The following is a 19709-nucleotide window of genomic DNA, read 5'->3' on the forward strand; positions in this document are numbered from 1 at the left end:
AAAAACTCCTGTTCCTTCCTACAGTGCTCGTTATTACCATACACCTTTTAGTCACCATGTAGAAGTTTCTGCTGTGCCATGTGAGGCAGTGGAAAGAGAAATGTCGTGCTAGTGTTTCAGCGTGTCTGCATTCACTGGGAACAAAGCTGCCAAAAGTAAAGCTGAGCTGTTATTTTTCACTGAATACTTTAAAAGCCTTTAAACAGTCATCCCAAAGGAATTTGCGAATTCATCTTGAAATCAACAACTAGCTTTGATTAAAAACACATTTTTCAGGGATAGATTGAAAACAGAACTTTGTTTTTGAGAGGAATAGGAGGGAGCTATTGGTGTTTGCCCTAATAACTTGATGATTCTAGCACTCGCTTGGATGTAGGAGATCAGGCCTGGTCCTCTGCCTGCCCAAGGAGTGCCCATCTATTGAAATATAGGATATTCAGAGAAGACTTTCTTTTATTTTTTTTCAGTTTAAACTGTTCTACTTTGTAATGTAATTAATAGATCATTGAGAGACTGTGACGATGACTCACTTGTCTGGTGTCAGACATTTTACTCAAGATGTATGACACCTTGGTACTAATTTCTTTGCGAATGAATGTTTCATCATTTGCACAAAATGAAACAATGTCCATGGGAGGCACTATGAGCTTCTAATCTATTGTTTTTAATGGACTGGGAAAAATTACTCAGTCCTTGCCCATTTCTGATGGGTGAAGAAAATGAACAAGTTGTAGAGTTTTGCTTTAAACATTTCTTAAATAATAATTGCATCATATTCAATCTGCATTAGCCTGGGGTGAATTATCTTTGAAGAATTGCGTGGAAGCTAGGGAGAGACAGCTGCCTTTGGCTGCCAGCGCGTGGAACAGCTCTGTGTTCCTGTGGCAGGGCAGGGGGCAGGACTGCAACTGCCACAGTGGATCCATGCAGTTGTCACTCATCATTCACACTCCTGCCTGTCCCACTGCAAATTTCATTCTCTGTTGCTTAAGGGAAGGTTGACACAGAGCCTTCTCATGTGGGTGTAGGCTCCCCACCATCTCCCTCCTCTGCTTTCTGCCATCAGTTGGTGTAACTTAAAAGAAATGAACTATAGGAAATAAGTAAGTTCTTTCCATTCTAATTTCTTAACAGGTTGTTGGCTCAGTTGGATGAAACAGAAAAGGCTTTTGATCAATTTTGGACCAAGCATCACCTAAAACTAGAACAATGCCTGCAGCTTCGACACTTTGAACATGATTTTAGAGAGGTATTTCCTTTGTTCATTCTGTCTAGCCTTCTCTGGTAAATAAGATCAAATTTTAACCGTGCTTAGAGTATACTGGCAATCCAAAAAGGAGGTTGGGAGAGAAGCCCTTCATTATAAAATAGGAAATGGATATTCAAAAATCAGATTCTTGACAGCTGTCAGATATCTTACAACATTTGAATAAGGCACAGTGAGGAAAGTGCCAGCCTGTTAGGCCAAAATGCAAAAGACCAACTTCTTGAGAAACCGTTTTGCATTTATGTGTGATGTTACCAAATACAATTTCTTCTGTGATGGTAAGTTGCCAATCCCACCAGAGTCAACGGAATACAGTTCAGAAAGCCCAGCCGTCAGCCCAGAGGCTGGAGTAACACAGACTCTGGAGTTACAGGTGTTCAAAAGTGTATGCGCCTAAATAAATAGTGAGAAGCAGGGCAAGTCTTTGAAGAATAGTTGATTGTTGCTTTATTCCTTGGCTTTTCCATTTTGGAACAAGCTGAAACACTAAACTTGAGATGCAGACTCTTCTAAAAGATGTAGGTGAATGTGTAGAAGCCATAAGTGTGTTTATAATTTTGAGTATCTTGTGATGGGGTTTTGGGTGGAGTTTTTTGTTGTTTTTTTTGTTTGTTTGTTTGTTTTATTTTATTTTGTTGTTTTTTTTAGGTAAAACTGGCATTGGATAATCTCATGGAAGCACAAGCAAGTTTTGCTGACGTTGGAGACAGTGTGACTCGAGTGGAGTACCTCCTAAGGGAACAGAAACAACTGGAAGAGAAAGGACAGGTTTGCACTCAATATAGTATTCTAGCTGCTGTAGACGTGATCTTCTAGACACTTCTCTGTCACTGTCCTTTACATCACGCTTACTGTCTTCTCGTGAGTCATTATTTTAAATTGCAAAACTCAGATCCTAATTTCCAGAAGCCAGGGTTGTTCAGACCCAGTAGTTCCAGTTTGTTACTTGGAAAGCTAGAATCCAGTTCAGAGATCGGTATGTCAAACCAGGAAAGGGTAGGTCCATCTTTGGAATCTGAAAAGCTCAGAATACTTTGCAGGTTACCTTGGCCAGATAACTTTTAAGACCATTCTATTCAGACTCATAGCAGTTTGAGGAACACCTGTGCCTTCCAATAAACACCTTTCTTTTCCAGACATTTGCACTTTGTAATTCCATCAGCTGGTCAGCTGTGATACACATCACATTTAGTATTATTAGAAAGCATTGAACAAATGAGTAAGTTTAATCAGAGGAGGATGCACACAAACAAATGGAAAGGCTGATTATCATCTTTTTTAAGAATAGGATTATGATTTAGAAATATTGTGATCTTTGCACAGCTCTTCTGCAGAAGCCTAAAGAAACAAAAGTTATAGCAACATGCATTTTCCTTCCATTGTCCACACCATATAACATATTGCTGTGTGCTCTGTTCCCGTTAGCCACCTCTAATTTCATCCTATTGTGAGTAAGCTTATGAATTGTACCCAGTCAGTAGGATCTGAAGAGTTTTCCAAAATATATCTTGGAATCGAAAATAAACTAAAGCATTATAAACCTGGCAATTAGTGAGTGGAAAAAAAAATGTAGGCTTTTTGATTATTGAGAACTTTGCAGGGAAAAGAACTTGTATAATGAATGTCCCCAGTAAGTGAGAAAGAGGAAGGCATACACTCACAGAATCACAGTTGTCACAGCATGATTAAGGATGGAAGGGACCTCTGGAGGTCATCTTGTTCAATGCCCCTGCTAAAGCAGGGCCACCTAGAGCAGGTTGCCCAGGAGGGCAGGTTGTCCAGACAGCTTTTTAATATCTTCAAGGATGGAGACTCAACAACCTCTCTGGGCAACCTCTTCCGGTGCTTGGTCACCCTCAGAGTAAAAAAGTGTTTCCTGATGTTCAGATGGAACTTGTGTTTCAGTATACTCACTGACAACGGAGTTGGTCTTCAATACAAAGTAAGACATATCAGCTAGATTAATATTCCAGACCTCCAGGCTTTACCTCCAGGCTACAGCAGGGATTACAGAGATGGATTGTCTTTATTATGCATGTCATTTTAAGATCTCACTTTGGAATTTTTCTCATTAATTTCACAGGAACCTTTGGAGAAGGCCCAGTCTCTAGCTCTCCATGGAGAACAGCTCATCCAAAACAACCATTATGCGGTTGACTCCATTAGACCAAAGTGTGTTGAACTCAGGCGTATTTGCGATGACTTTACCAACGAGACCAAGAAAAAGTATGATATTTTGGGAAAGTCTCTTGAGCTGCATAAGCAGTTAGATAAGGTGAGTGAACCTTCTCAGATAATAGCCCTGGTAAGGTTCTACTGAAAATGAATGTTTTTATAAGCTCAGGTAATTTGGATGAAGAGAAAAAGTATTTATTCCTTTTTTCTCCATTTCATTCAGAAACTGTTGCTATAAAAATTGGAGCAGCAGCTTCCTGTAATTATGGTCTTAAAATGATGAAAAGTAGGAAGTAAAACTAAAAAAATTGAGCTAGGCCTAAATTTGAAATGAAAACCAGATGTGTTCCAGTGCTTGAAAATGAGCAATTTACTGCCTGTTCAGTTGTTTTCACTTTCTCTGACCTAGCTAGAATAGCAAGCTAAACACTTTGAGAATGTCTGCATGCTATTCCAGCCTCATCTGAAACAGGAACTACCAAAATTTTATGGTAAAAACCTGCTTTGGAGTTTTTTTAACTGAGTTTATAGGCCTAAGAAGTTTTGGGGAGTTTTGATATGGTTCAAATTTTTATTTCAGTTTTTGGATAACTGGTGACTGAACAGTGAAATGTAGTACAGCTGGCAGATTCGATTTGCAGCAACCACAGTAACACTTCTCCTCTTTGCTCAGAATATTATTATTTTACATGTTACTGGGCCATCTAGCCCATGAGAACTGAACTGATCTTGCTGTTGTTCTACGTATCTGGGGGGGGGGCTTGTGGCCGGGAACTGTTGGGTGCCAGGAAGTAACATGCATTCCCTTTAGCGACATGTTAGGGCAAATCTGTATTTCATGGAGTAGAAGCAACACTTCACAACATGGGCTGTCAGTGATGATGGAGTCCTCCTTGCCCCATTTTTCTTTAAAGGCAAGCCAATGGTGTGAAGCTGGAATCTACCTCTTAGCTTCCCAAGCTGTGGACAAGTGCCAGTCACAAGAGGGAGCTGAAACTGCACTCGTTGAAATTGAGAAGTTCCTGGTAACAGCTAAGGAACACCAGCTCTCTAACCCGAAGGAGTTCTACAATCAGTTTGACATGATCCTCACCCCTGAAATAAAGGTAAAAATCCCTCAGATGTGCGTGCACTCACTTAGAATTTCAAAATTAGCAATTGCCTTGTACCTGAGAGTGTACTGGGCTATATATTTGAGTCGACTCAAATATGCCTCTTTCCCTACACCAAAAGGGCGCAGAGGTGAGCACTTGGGGCAGTAAGTTTTACTCAGATGAGTAGTCTTGGAAGACATATATGATTTTCTTCAGAGTAGTGCTAGAAAGACTGCATGAGTCAGCATGTCCTGCTCGGTGAAACCAAGACCTGTGCAGAATGCATCGGCTGGGTTGCATTAAACTGCGGCACAGTATGATCTTCAGCTCTAGTCTGACTCTGGGTAACAGAAGTCTTTTCTTAACTTGCTCAGTCCAGCACTGACAACCCTCTGTTGTTTACCTTTTCTTTGCCTAGGCCAATGCCCAAAGAATTCTACAAAAACTAGAAGATGTACAAGAAATGTTTGACAAGAGGCAAGTAAGTCTGAAGAAGCTGGCAGCCAAACAGACCCGGCCAGTACAACCTGTTGCCCCACATCCTGAATCTTCCCCAAAGCGAGCATCACCAAAGATTACCAGGCCAGCAGGAGTAGGTAGGCCATGAACAGCTGCTTTCAGATACACACCAATGTTTTGTCCACACGGTCATGTTTAATTGTTGTTATCAGAATGAAAACTTGCATTCGATGTTCAGTGTCAGCCTTGTAGGCCCAGCTGTTAAAAATGAATATGAAATATCTATTGCTGCAAACATACAAACAAGGGTGATTCAAAAAAAGTTCAGGCTTCTCTTCCTAGCTCTAATCTACAGAGTACATTTCTATACTCTTTCTTTCTTATATTGCTAATTCTTGAAAACCCAAACCAGGCTAGTCACTGCAAGTATGCAAAGTAAGCATGAGAATCTCTTACACTGCATATACTGTAGTGTGAATATTTGGCTTTAAAGGATCACAGTCCTGCAAGTTTCAATCAGATACTTGCAAAGGTTAAGGGTTCATTAGTGACACTGGCTCATTTGTGCAATTTTTCCTTTTTCCCTCTACATAACTGTTTATTCCCTTTCTAGTGTTGTCTGCTGCTAACTAGAAAAGTTGAACATTGCTTCTGTTTGGAATTTGCTGAAAGTTCCTGATTTGAGGTTAGAACGTGCCTTTAACCAAGACAGCTATTTTCTGCAAAAAAGAACATAGGTGGAGCTAATGTGAAACAGTGCACCTTGGAGACCAGCTGCCCTGTACTTGGTGGCAGGAAGGGGTTGTCCCTTTTGAGCAGAGATGGTTAGAAGAAATTAAAAAATGGAACCTTAGGGCTTTTTAAAAGAGAGACCTCTGACCTCTCAGTAGGTCAGAGCTAGTTAGTCCTTGTTAGTGGTAGTACAGTTTTAGAATGGCTTTCACCTATTGTGAAACTGCACCTTCAGGCTCAAAGCGAGTCTTGCATTTCTGTTTATGCATGCTGTCCCTCTGTGTTTCTTGAACTTCTTTCTTGTCATTTTAGAGCACTTGCAGATTTTTTAAATTAAACTTTTGGTATGGGCAGAACCTTAAAAAATAGTCATTAGTATCTAAATGACAGTGCTTTGATTCTTGTTCATACAGCCAATCCAATACTATCAGCTCTTTCACAGAAGATCATGAGATGCTCCCTCGCTCTGGCCCTTGCATTGCAGTGCAGTGTTATACAACACAATACAGGATAACTGTGTGACAAGGATTAGCTTCTGATGTCCTGTTGCAAATTAATAGGTAGAAGAAATCTATTTTAAAATGCTACTCCAGTTGTTCTCTGAGGAGATGCAAAGTGCAACCCAGTCCTGTTCAGACACTGATAAATAGACTATAGCATCTCATTCATAGTCTTTGTGCCTGAAGATGATTGACCTAGAGTACCTCTGTACAAAGAAACAGAAGTCCCTGACTATCTACAGCTTATCCTGGGGCTCAAAAACAGTTACTTTAGCTGCCGTGAACAGTACGTGCATATTTACATACACTGTGGAATGGCATCCTTTGGGTATTATCCAGTTGCCCACTACAAAGAGTTATACTTTGAATTTCCTGAGTGCCCTTTCCCTCAGAATGCTGACGCACTTGGCAAGTACTGGTAAGTATGTTAACCTCTTTTTTTTTTTTCAGAAAGAAAACTGAAGCACAGATAAACTGAGTGATTCACCAAGGGGTTTCACAGCCTGAGTCTGAAATGTGGCTGAGAATAGAAACAGGGACACTGAGTCCTATTCCAAGCCTTAAAAATGAGGCTGTGAAATTCTGTTCTTCTTGAAGCTACCCTCTTTTGGACCTTCCTCTGTGCCCTTTCTTCACATTCACAGGATCAATGCAGAATCAGCATTTATTTATGGGGAGATTTTATTGAGCACGATCTTGGAAAAATGAAGGAGGCTAAGAGCACCTTCTTGAAACAGATATTGTAACTCATTGTTAATTGTGACCCAGGACAAACCTGAATATTTCTAGAAGCTTGCAAAATAGAATATGGCAACAGGAAAATACCGTGTTCCCAGGCTGTGTAACTACAAAGGCAGGCAAAGGCAATAAAATGTGGTAAACAAATAGAAGACCAGAAAGAAAGGCTTTTGTCCCCAGGCAGCAGCTGTAACAATACCACGGCAGCATTGCAGTGGTTGTCTATGAAAGGAAAAAAAGTTACATTCGTTCCAGAATAGATTTTGTTTTGTTTTGTTTTTACTTGCTGACTCTCCATTTCCCTAACAAGGAACGGTAGGGAAAATTCAATCCAATTCAGCATGCTAATGGAAAAATCTTAACAGATGCGAAGGCTCAGGCATGAAATACTCCATTATTGTAACGGTGGGACTCTTCATTTTACATGGATATATACACAGGTGCATACAGGCAGAGCTGATACCATGTATGAGAGAAAGGGCAGATTTCTATTGGAGAAATGACTGTGACAGTTTTTTATGTCTGTGTCCTTATGGTCTCTGGTGACTCTTGGCAAAGTCTTAGCTTAGTGAAGATCCAGAAAGGCAGCTCAGAGCTGCCCTGTAAACTCTCCCTCACCCAATGCTTTTCTATGGGTCTGGAAATTCTGAAGCAAAATTTTAAATTCATCCCATTTTTGCTCGAAGCTCTTGGTTTCACAAATGAACTTGTAAATTTTGCAGGAACAGGTCTGTTCAACATTGAAAAAGTACTGGAATTATTATCACGATGCTCAAAAGTTTATGCCAGCTGGAATTGATGCACATTTTCGCTGTGAGAATCTGCTTAAATATTATTCACAGATCAACCCAGAAGGGCAGAAAACCCTCTGCTGACCCTTTTGTAATAAGTGCCTTGAAAATATTTAAGTATTATATATGACACCTTGTTTCAAGGAGAACTCTGTTGACTGCCAATGGAAGCTGCTTGAATACTGCTAATGGCTAAACTCGTCCCTGTATGTGTTGGGAGCAAAGAGGTGGCACCTGATGGGGAAATTCCTTTGCTCTAGTTCACTTCTGAGGGCATCATTTTTGATGATTTGACTACATGTTTGTGGACTGCGTTTCTGTACAGAACTCCTTAGCTGGAGTGAATTGGGACAGGTCCACAAAGTTAAACCATGCAGGCTAGCATTGCCCATAGGCTGTCAGGCACAGTGGGATAAGCCACAGAGCTGTAAAGGATAATATAAGCTATCAGGGATGACCGTAGCTAGCATTTCTCTATTTTCACTTGCTTGTAATTCTCCCAAACTCTGACTCTTTGAAATAAAACTTTCCCAAAGGCTATCTTCTTCAGCCTTGACACTTTCTTGGAAAACTTTGGTTTGGCCATGTCTGCGAACAAGGCTAGGAAAATTGTCTTGTTTTAGTTACCTTTGTGGCAAGAGCTGGAACATGGCAGTACAAAATAGTTTTGTCCCTTCCTAAAGTGTCCAGATTTGGCAGAATTATAAGCACTTGGGGAAAAAAAAAATCTCAGCTCATACACGTTCATTATGTATGAACTTGCTACAGTTTGGCTCCTATAGTCTCATTTCCTTTGTCATCAGCAAAAATCTTGGGATCCCAGAGACAAAATACGTTTCTTATCCCCTGCACTGCCTGTTTCCTTACAGTGCGATCTTGCAGGGGCTTAAGCTGTTCTTAATGCAGGCTGGCACAGCCTCCCTTCTTCCTCTCCCCTTTGCCCAGCACAGCGGTGTGTTTGTCACCCTCCGCGCCTACGGTCGCATAACGAGTGGCAACAAAGGAGGGAACTGAAAACTGTCACTGGGGGGTGCGTGTGTGTTTTGCCTAGTTCAACTCCTCATCACCTGGATCCGTGAACAGCAGTGCTCACAAAAAAGGAGACAGAAGTGTGTGGCCAGAGGCTGGGAGGAAAGGCAGAACTATGTCAGACCCGGTTCAGATGGGTTTCAACTGCTCTGGAGTCAGCCCCGAAACGGCGGCTGACTTTACTGCTGATTTTGCTCCTGCTGACATGGGAGAGAGAAGCTGGTGCAGTAGGTGTAAAGGTTTCAGCCCCGTTGAAAACCCATGTGGGCGTTAATGTGATTCAACTTAGTGCAATTTTGGGGGGGTTTGTTTTTCATAACTTGTGCAACTGCATAAAGAAATCTATATTGAAAGAACAGTGAAAGACTGAAATCAGAATTGCTGGGCAGGGCATGTGCTCTTGAACACGTGAAGTGGCCTATAATACTCAGTAACCTGAAAATTCAGTTCTAACAATGTCAAGTTGGTCTCCCAAAGTAGTGTATTCTCTTTTGATCTTTATCTATGGAACTCGGAGATCTCAGTGTGGTTGATAACAGCCTATTACCTCTGAGAGGTGTTGTGAAAACAGCTCAGTCAATATTTATGAAGTACTTGAATTGTAAAAACGACTATTAGAAAAAAGACAATTATTTGCAGGGCAGGGATTGAAAGAGCATATGGATAGTAAGGCTCTGGGCCCCCACTGAGAAATACAGATAAATCAAAATAGTGAATAGCTGCTCATCAATTAAGTGTTTTTGACTCCATGCAGTGAATGAGGCAAGGATTCTTCGAGGGGGGTGGACCAAGATGCCTTAGCACCAAAGGGGCAAACTTAGGGTTGCACATGTAGCTTTGCTCCTGTCTTCTAAATGCTATAAAATATTCACCTAGAGATTTCTTTGTGTGCAACATGAATGTGAAATACAGGACCAGAGATGTTAAAATTTCGTGAGCTCATTAAGCAAATAACATGCTTAACAGCACATTGCACATACAAAATCCATGACTCACAAGCATCTTAGAAGGCCAGCTTGGAACATGAAATTCATATGGGGGAACACAGCTGGAGCCTTTTCAGTTCTTTAAATAATACAGTTTAAACTGGTTCCATCTCAGTTAAATGTGTACGCCTGCTCAGTGGATCCATTCCAGCGTTCCTCACAGTCAGTAATGCATAACACTCACTAACGAGTAACATCTGGATAGAGGATAAAAGAAGAATGTCTTGCAAGAGTCTGGGGATGTGTGCAGGAGAAGTGAGGCTGCAGAGAGATTAGCTGACTCAGAAAAGGTGGTGCATGTGATTTTCATTAATGCTTCTGGGAAACCACCAGTTTCTATAGTTCAAGATATTTCTATAAACGAAGTGGAGAAAAGGAAAAGCTGCTTTCAGTTTTGCGGCTGTAGGGCTGCTGTCGCACTTGGGCAAGTCTGAGGAAACCAAGTAGTGCGTCTCCTTGCAGAACAGTATTGCGCATACAGGGGCCTCGCTCTGTGCTGCTTATATGGGCAGATTTTCAGGGGTTTTGACAGCAATGTTGCTAGAGCAAAGAACTATAGATTATATTGCCTAAGAATGGAAAAGACTTTCTAGTCATTAAATGATAAACTTCAGATGCTCTGGCATTTCTTTAGCTGCCTAAGCATGCTGTTTTGTCATCACCAGCATTCAAAACCACTATTAAGTCATTAATTATCTTCAAAGTCCTGTTCCTGTGGGACAGCATGAGCTGCAAGCCCCGATAAACAGTTTAGCAGACCAGTTGTTTCCATGCCTGTTCTTGCCAAAGGACTTGGATTCTGCTGTAGGCCATCAGTGAGAATGCACAGGCTCTCCCACAGAGCAGCCGGGGAAGCGTGTGGTTGGGAAATTCACGCAAGATCCGAACGTAAAGCATGCTACTTATCTGAGGGGGGCTTTGAACGTCTTGCAAGTGCTGGTTGTGTGTCATAACCCTTGACTACAGAGTCCGTGCCTCTTCCTAGCTTACGAGTTACATTTACTGTAGCAGGAGCAAACTTGAGCCGGTTACCCAGATGGGCTGATCCAGCTGTCTCGGAGCACCTGGGAGCTGCACACAGTCCTGTCTGTGCCTCGCTGTGTGATGTGGTCCCGCTGTGAGAGAGGAACTCGTGGGAGATGGTGCCTGTACCCTGCCATGCAGGAGCAGGGGGGGGAAATGGGTGAAACCACAGCCTTTCCTCACAGGCAGCACAGCAAGTTGTCCTCACTGAATTTATTTCAGTCTGGAGTGGTGGAGAGACTGCAAAGCAACACTGAGCACATGAGTCTGTGCCCTTTCCTAGCAGCTTTCGGGACAGTACAGCCCACATGACCACTTGCTGTAGGCTAGGTAATAAAACAGTAATTCTACATTTATCATGCAACGCGTTCATAAAGAAACTAGTGAGCGGTGCTAAAGCCCCGTAGGAGCAGCACAGTGGTGCTCCAGCTGAAAGCAATGATAGACTTAAACCCTGCTTTACTCTAAGTATCCTTGCAATAAAAAGTTTACCTCTGCATACAATGCCCTTTAACAATATCTGCTTTAAAAGCAACATCAAGCAATTTAAAATATTAATGAGTTAAAAATGAAATCTTCATTACTCATTATCCAGGGGAGTACTGTGAAACAATAGGATGAAAACAACCTTTAAACCATGCAGACCTTCAATTGTTTATAGATCGTTATAGTTTTCCTTGTTCCTGTGCCTTTGTTCTTTCAGTAGGCAGCTGAACACCATAACTTTCAGCTTCCTCAGCAGTACAGTACAGTAATGACCTTGAAACAGCCAACTGTACTGAATTTTATAAGGGAGTTTACCTTACAAAATATTTCCAGTTCCACAGTAATTAGTGCAATAATAATTGGCAGGCATTTGGGCTGCTTCTTTCTAAATGACTCCAGAAACTACTTCAGTGTAGTGACATGCAGCATTCTCTGCATATGGGCCAGTCGATAACTCAAAAATACTGTGGAGCATAACCAAAACCAGATTGCTTCCTCTTTCCAATTCATTTCTGGGTCAGATTGGAAGGGGAAAGTTTGCTGCATCAGTCTGAATCAAGTTCATCCTTGAAATACAAGCAGTTGGGTTGGACTCTTTGCTTATCTTGTATCTGCCTCCTTCCTCCTGAAATGTCATACTGATGAAGCCAAGGCCAAGCTAGTGAACTGACCCGAGTAATTTGCTGGGCTTTCTGTGAATGTGTCGTCTTTCACTTAAACTGTCCAGTGCTCTCTTTCCTGGATCACCTGGAGCTGTAAGTTGTGATCCAGACATCAAAGTCGTAACTGATTTCCACATTTTCTGCTGACTGCTTTCAGCCAGGATTTTCATACCGGTATCGACCATCCCTTCAAGCTGGAAAGTTTTCTGATTAATGAATAGGTCAAACAACGTGGTATTGCTGACTATGCTGTTCTAAGCAAAAGTTCTCATGTTTCCTAAAGTTATTTCCTTTGTTTCCATTCCTTTTAATAACACATCCAGTATATGTAAAACTTGGGAATTAGCTTTGTAGAGCAATCCAATGGACCGGACTCGGGTTTAGATAGGGTAACTGGACATCAGCAGCATATCTAGGGTATTGAGGAGTGCCTGGTAAGTGTGTGGGGAAGGGTATGAAACAATGTCTTGGTTTTCTTTAATTGAATCAGGCTTTTTATGATCAAGTCTTGGATTTATTTTTTTTATGCTGACTTTTCAAGGTATAAATAGGATATAGTTGGGAGAAGCTCCACGAGAGAATATTGTTCAGTGCCATAGGTATGACCAAAGTCTGTGTCTTGTCAAGATCTCAGTAGATGAGAATTTAAGGCTAAATAGAATCTTGAGGATGCATTAGTATGGAAAAGAGTGAATTTGCTGATGCTTGTAACCACTTCACTCAGGGATTCATGGGGAAAAACATAAAAGGGCCTGTTTGAAAATTTATCAACTAGTTGATGAAGGTTGGTATTCTGGTTTTGCCAACGGTAGGAATCTTTGTAGATACATCAGAGAATAGAAACATCAGAGGTAGAAACATCAAAGGTATGAAGAACTTGGACAGTAAGGACAAATAGCTTATATTTGCTGCATCTTGCTTTTTATTTTTTCCCCTTGGTTTCAAAATGTCAGCATACCACTTTTTGGGTGAAATAACAATACCTTTGAGAGAACAATTACTACTTCATGGAAGGCTTTCTTTGGGACGGGAAAAGGCATCTGTTGAAAGTAGTGCTCAAAATCAAAACAAATCCCCTGCTGTATAGTCTGAAAGAGTGATGGAAGATCTAAACAGAGTCGGCATTTGCATTTCAGCTCAGTGCTGGGAACCGTAAGATTCTCCTTCCAGTCGATTCTAGCGGCTGGTGGCTGCCAGACTTTGCTGTTCCGTTGAAGAAACTTTCTAATACGGAGTCATTGTGAGGAGGTAATAGGCATGAAATGGAGGCTGCAAGTCCCCGTATCATTCAGCGTGGGATAAAACCAGCAAGACTTAGTAAAGAGTTGGAGAGAAGCTGCTTTAATTCATTCTCTTCCCAGCTGCATGAAAAGGCAGTTGAAAAGACACAGGGTAGAAGAAGTGGCAGCTTCTGTTATTATTGTCTATGAAACTGATACGTTGTCTTTTTAACTGCATACAATCTGGAGTGTTTCTGTGCTCCCCCCTTTTTTTTTTTTACTACATTAAAAGAAGAATTTAATGGCCAGTGCATTTGAAAATTTGTTCATGTGTTTCTTTTTTAAAAGTGTTCAGTCCTCTCCTACATGAACCTTTTGATACTATGTCCTCCCCATTCAAAGGTGTCTGCATCTTTTTTATTGCATCCCTCAGCTTCTTCCAGAGAAGAAGAAAAAGTTCTTAGTGACCACCAAGACTCAACGCCTCAAAACATTAAACTTGGCGAAACCATTTAAACAGAATGTTACCGGATGCATTGGAAAATACCAGCTTTTATTTTTGGAAAAGGTCTTGTTCAATTAGAAAGTTTTCCCAGAATAAAACTGAAAAGGACTTGATCTCAGAATTGCAACAATTTTGTTCTTTGTTGCCTGACCCAGATTCCTTCATCATTTCATCTGGTATTCATATTTGTTTTTACCATGACATGCATGGTTGCCTGTATCAATTCAGCAGCTAAGAAAAGGAGAGCACTGTTTGCCTTGTACTTACAAAACATGCACTGTGAGCTCGTTATCAATTTAAAGCAAAGATACAAACTGTAACAGAGAGGTTATTTTCTACTCAAGCCAAATGTACGATTCCCCTTCTCATAGTTCATTCTAAACCCTTCCTTGGGACAGGCGTCTCAGGACAAGCGGTTATGTTGTTCAGGATGATTTTCTAGTAGCATTGGACAACTCGCTGTCAGCTGTGGTTGACAGAGCCTGCAAGGCCCAGCAAACCCGACACGCAGAGCACGTTCTGAAGTCGTTTCCACGGATGCACTGTCCTTACACACATGGTCACAGTGACTTGCTGAGCACCTGTATGATTACTCTTTTGAGACTTCTTCATGTGAGGAAACCTTACAGGGAACAATCATTTACAATCTGACATTAGCTAACCATTACCAGAACCAAAATTTCCTTTCTTTGGGAACCCACACAAGTAACAACACCTGCGCTGAAAAACTATGCAAGTGAGAACGACCCGAGTGTTCATACAGCTGGCTAACATTTACCCGTGCTGCCCTAGAGATGGTGGCCAGGGAGGAAGCCAAAGCAGAGCAGTCATTACAGCGCGGAGCTGCGGGTGCCGATCTGAGACGCGAGGAGCGCGGAAGAGCGTAGCCCAGCCCTTGCGCCAGCTGGTCCTTCGCCCCTCCAGCCACAGTTCCGTTCTCTAGACCGGGTCTCAGTTACCACTGATGTGACAGGATCTTTGCTCATTGCTTTTACTAGGAAGTAGGATTTCAACTTTTAGCACACGTTTTCTAATGTTACCTTTTTTTTTTTGACTCCTTCAGCTACCAACAGGAGGTCCACAGAAATTTCTTGCGCTCCAAAGTCCATTTCTGAAGTAGAGTTATCAAAAAAGAAAAACATTAAGAAGACTAAAGGTGGAATTAAGGTAGGAGCATCTGTGTTTTGGAGACATCCCATATTGCGAGAGAACTCAAAACAATATAAGCATAGGTTTACATGTTTAGACTTGGAATCAAAAAATTGAACATTTACAAGTTAATTCTCTGGTAAGCATTTTGTTTACACTTTGCGTTGCAGTCTGAAAGTTACTCAGATGACAGTGTTAAAAAGATTTATGCTCATGTACATGGAAAACCAAGTTACACTAAAGAAGAAATCACTTTCAAAGTATGAAAGAGGAAACGTGGAGGGAATGTCCAGCATTAAAGTGCATCCAAAGTGTCCGTCCTTCCTTATAGCATATGAACTATTTTGTTTCTAAAACTGGAATCTCACTCCAGCTCCTCTGAAGTTAAGATGTGTTATGTTTGGGGTTTTACAAAGTTATATATTTTTCCTCATTTAAATGTTTCCTAAGGGTGGTTTCTACACAAAGGAGGAAAGACTAGACATTTAATACTTAAAAATAAACCAAGCAACCAACAAAGAAGAATTCCACTGTTACGTGTTGCTGCGTGGGCAAGTCAGGTTTAGGGAAATGTATTTTGCTTTTGTGTCCCTATGATGAGATTTGTTGCATTATTGTTTCTGCAGTTTAGGACTCTCTGTACATCCTTATCCTTTCCTCCCTGTTCCCAAGCCTTACAGCATTTAAGAGCCGTGCCCTTACAGCAGAGAGTCTTTTGTTTGAGCTGTAGAGACTGACTGGGGTAAGGAGCCATCAAGACAGCCGTTCGGCCCTCCTCGAGTAGTTTAAGACTGGAAACAGAAGGATCCAGAAACTTAATTCATCTGCAGTTCCTGTAGCTAAGATGAAGTGCAGCTGCATCCTGAAACTTTTCATTTGCCCAGGCTAGCTGAAATAACCACTTTCAGAGACCAGGCTTCTTTTTTTTTTTTTTCCCCCTGTCAAATTCAAGTAATGCCACATTTGTCTTATTTAAAATGTTTGGGCTTAGACTATGTAAATATCCCTGTGAAAGAGACAGGAGGAGCACCACTGAAGTTGTGTCCTGAATGGTCTGTGCACAAATGTTTTGTAACTTTGTCTAACAAAAATAAGACAAAAATCAAAACATACGCAGTGCCATTCACTCACAACCTTTTAAGTAATAACATCCCTTTGCCATAATTTTCTTGCATCTTCCCTGCATTAAGATTAATATTATTAGCTCTTCAGGGCAGTATACCATTAGAATGGTAAAAAAATGCAATTTAAGGTATGTTTTGAGAAATAAAAAAATAAAAGAGGGCCCCGACTGTATTGAGGGAAATAGTATAACTAATATTCAGAAAAGAATAGCAAAAGAAATTGGGTAGTGTGGGAGAGAGGTATGATCGTGGTTTGGCTGCCTCATGAAATTGTGATGAAAACAGCAAGTGGCCTATTTCACACTGTTCAGCAGTTTGGGGGCAGAAGAGGAGGAAAGGAATAAGCTGTGTCAGTGCATCTCCGGGGGGAAGAAGTACCCCAACCTAAAATAGGTTATATATCAGGGAAAGGAGATGACACACTAGCCCCTGCAGTTGCAGCTGTTAACTTTTTCATAGTTAACTAGTTATTTTAAAGGTGAGCTCTATATGAGAACATAGCCAATAACAGAGATCCCAGTACTCTGGGTGTTTGCCAGTTTAGTCCATTATTATTGAAGGTGTTCTTAAAAGCAGCATTTTGGACTTTCTGATTTTTAATGAGTAATTCACAGAACAAAACTCTTACATGAGCACTTCTTACACCAGTAGCAGGCACACATGGATGTGCTACTTTGGCCTAAATATCCAAAACCAGTTTAATCCTGTTAGTGCAGAAATTCCACACAGATCACAACTAGTTGCTTTGGGGCTTTGTTTGGTTGGGTTTTTTTGGCGGGGGGGGGATAGGAATATTTAGGGAGGAAGGGGAAGAATAGTGTTACTCTGAGGCACAAAAAGCTAAATATGTATGAAGTGTCTACCTGGCACAACTCTATTAGTTAATTTTCACTTTTCATAGAATCATAGAATTGTTAAGGTTGGAAAAGATGCAAGGTACTTCAACCCAACTCTTCTGCTATCCATACCCCTGACTTGCTCATACATTTGACCTTTATTTCCCTAAAGCTGAAAAGCAAAAATTAAATTCCATCCATTTTCTGATATGGCCAAAACCGCCTACCACTTCAGCAAGAAGCACAGAATAAAACCTAGTTATCAGCAGGTACAGCTGGTCTCGCCTTTGTCTAAGCTCACAGAAAGTGACTTTAGAGTCAGTTTTATTCTCATCAGTAATGCAGGTAATCAGCTGCATTCCTCCCACAGAGTTAGGTATATGCAACAACATGGTACAGGCTTTATAAAACCATCCCTTCATTCATTTTTAAATCTACTTTCCAAGACTACAGTGCAAATTATGTCCCCTCTCCTTCCCTCCTGTTGTTGCTATAAAATGTTTGTATTTTATTTGTTCTGATAATAGTTCAGGTGAGGGTAGTTCATTAATGGATTCCATCATCATCACCAACCAGTTACATAATTTAGCTATACAGAATATAAGACGGGCCACTGCTTTTTTCCCCAGAATCAGCCCTTAAAAATGAAAGTGCCCAGGCACTTAAAGGCTCTGCTGGAGTTTAGATACTGGCTTGGATTAACTGCAAACTCAGCAGCCGAGTTGTTTTACCGAGTTTGAAGGTTGCCTTTGAGTGAGCCCAAGTAGCGCTTGGTGCTTTTAGAGCTGCAGGCAGAGGGAGGAAAAGCCTGCTTAAAACTTGCCTGGAGCACACCCGAAATGATTGAACTCTGCAAGACTGGAGAAGGGAGTAGGTTAATGCTTATCAAAATACTATGCAAAAAGCGCCAGTCCATTTCAACCTGGGGACAGCCCTTGCAGATGCATACCGTGCTCAGCATGTGAGGGCACGCGCCGTCTCCCGTAATACCGCTGCCAGTACAGCGACGCTGCGCAGGGGCACAAGACGCGTTCCCTAGACTGCCCCACATGGCACTGCACAAAGAACTCTGAAAATGTGAACTCTAGGGGTTGGCTTCAGGCAGGAAACAAACAACAAACAAAAAGTATTTCAGAGTCTAAGACTGTTCTGCCTGTAATTATCCACATAAGGAGATAATTCACCTTCTGGGGTGGAAGAACATAAAGACTTTGCCTGGAGTCAAGAATGCCTCCCGCGCCAATAGCGAGCAAGGAAGTAGAAAAATAGAGGGAGGATGTATTCTTGATTTACAACCTGCACATCTAGAATTCAATTATTGTAACTCGTCCAGTGACTTACTAGACTAGGTCGGATGTAGTTTTTATTCTTTTAAAGAGTTAAAGTTCTCTAAATAAAAGCATCAGCAATTGGCTATTTTCACTTTTAATGTGTCCTTTTTACTCAGATTGAAGTGATGCACGAAGCTAGTCAAGGAGGATCTAGCAGAGTCCTGGTGATGAGTGAAAGCGATGAGAACTTGTCAACAAGGAGGAGGTAAGGCTGCACACGTGAGCCAGTATCGTTTTTTTGTTCTTAGAATGCAAATAACTGCATTTATAGTACCTTCTCTACAACTTCTTTGAAGTTCACCAAGACTAATAAATAACTAGATGTAATCAAGTTACTGAAATGCTTATAGCCATGCGTTTACACACAGTCTATCGGCTGGAAAAGCAAGCAAGATTTATCATTTCGGTTGGGGACTTGGGGTTTGTTGGGTTTTTTTGCAATTTTTTTCTCTTAGAAGCATGAACATGACATGAGAAACGAAGTCATTAGAATAAGCCTTGCGTGTATGTACAAAAAAGCAGTATCAAAGATCATCTCGTGTTCAGGATATTCATATTTGACTATATGCCTCTGAGAAGCTTCTGTTTTTTTTAAATGCAAGCATTAATCTTTTCTCCTTTTCTGCAAAGCCTTGAAAGAGAGATTATTTATGATGTATTCTAAAACACCCAATACTTAAGTAATTTAGTTTAACAAAAAGTACCGAGCAAACCCAGTTTTTTTAGTTGAACTGCACTGTTTCTAGGCCAAAGGGAGCAATTAAAGAAGAAAAAAACCCGCAAACAAAACCCACACAAACACAACACACTACACAACAAAGCCCACCCTGCAACAAGCCAAACCCCACAATCCTCGCTGACTTCATTCCGTTGTTCTCTTCTTCAGTATGATTTAGGAAATTTATCCTTACATTATGCCTCTCTCTCACACAAGTATACGCTGAAGTTACTTGATGAAAACGACTACTATTTCTAAAAACACTAGCGTGATACGTTGTGCTAGACAAAACTGGAGAGACATACAAAAATGCAACTTATTACTATCTGAATTTAACTATACCCTATGAAAATACTATGACTGGTCCCCAAACCATCAGCTAGTTTTCAAAAGGTGCAAAGTACGATCTGAAATAGAACTTATTTAGATAGATACATATCCTTGGGGAATGATTGCCTAAAGAGAACATACACATTTGGAGTCAATATTAATAACAGGTTAAGCTGCTAATATCTGGCAGTTTTACACCACTTTAGACCTAGAAGCTTGGTAAACAAATGTTTGAGGTGTCTCCTTTCTTGGGGACACCAATTTTTCCTTTTGTTCCACTAAAGGTTTGGTTCAAGGTAGAATGGAATGGAAACAGGGGAAGGGGAGGAAGCAGTTTGAAGTCCTCTCATAAGAGGGAACTCAGAATAGCATTTCAAAGCTGAGCCTGTCAGTTACAAAGAAAGCAACAAGATATTTACCTTTGTTGTGTTGTTTTTTTTTTTTTTTTAAAGAAATAAGTCTGTTTATTCAAAAGAAATTTTACAAAACAATTGTCTTTTCATGGTACAGAGGAAAGTTTAAGAATAAATATTGAATACTTTGTATAAAAATTA

At 40.8% G+C, this 19709-nt stretch overlaps 1 protein-coding gene across 1 annotated transcript in view; it reads left to right on the plus strand.

Annotated features, from left to right (window-relative positions):
- The window catches only part of MCF2L2 (MCF.2 cell line derived transforming sequence-like 2), a gene marked incomplete at both ends in the record, with an annotated part of 155881 nt that overhangs the window by 50261 nt on the left and 85911 nt on the right, over window positions 1–19709 (plus strand). Inside the window, 7 exons of the mRNA XM_082319538.1 lie at window positions 1135–1249; window positions 1916–2035; window positions 3351–3542; window positions 4357–4548; window positions 4955–5132; window positions 14731–14834; window positions 18224–18312. Of these exons, the coding sequence (XP_082175664.1) occupies window positions 1135–1249; window positions 1916–2035; window positions 3351–3542; window positions 4357–4548; window positions 4955–5132; window positions 14731–14834; window positions 18224–18312 (990 nt within the window). The remainder of the gene's footprint in view (window positions 1–1134; window positions 1250–1915; window positions 2036–3350; window positions 3543–4356; window positions 4549–4954; window positions 5133–14730; window positions 14835–18223; window positions 18313–19709) is intronic.

Source organism: Platalea leucorodia (genome assembly GCF_965183815.1).
Source record: "Platalea leucorodia genome assembly, chromosome: 8".
Lineage (NCBI taxonomy): Eukaryota > Metazoa > Chordata > Aves > Pelecaniformes > Threskiornithidae > Platalea > Platalea leucorodia.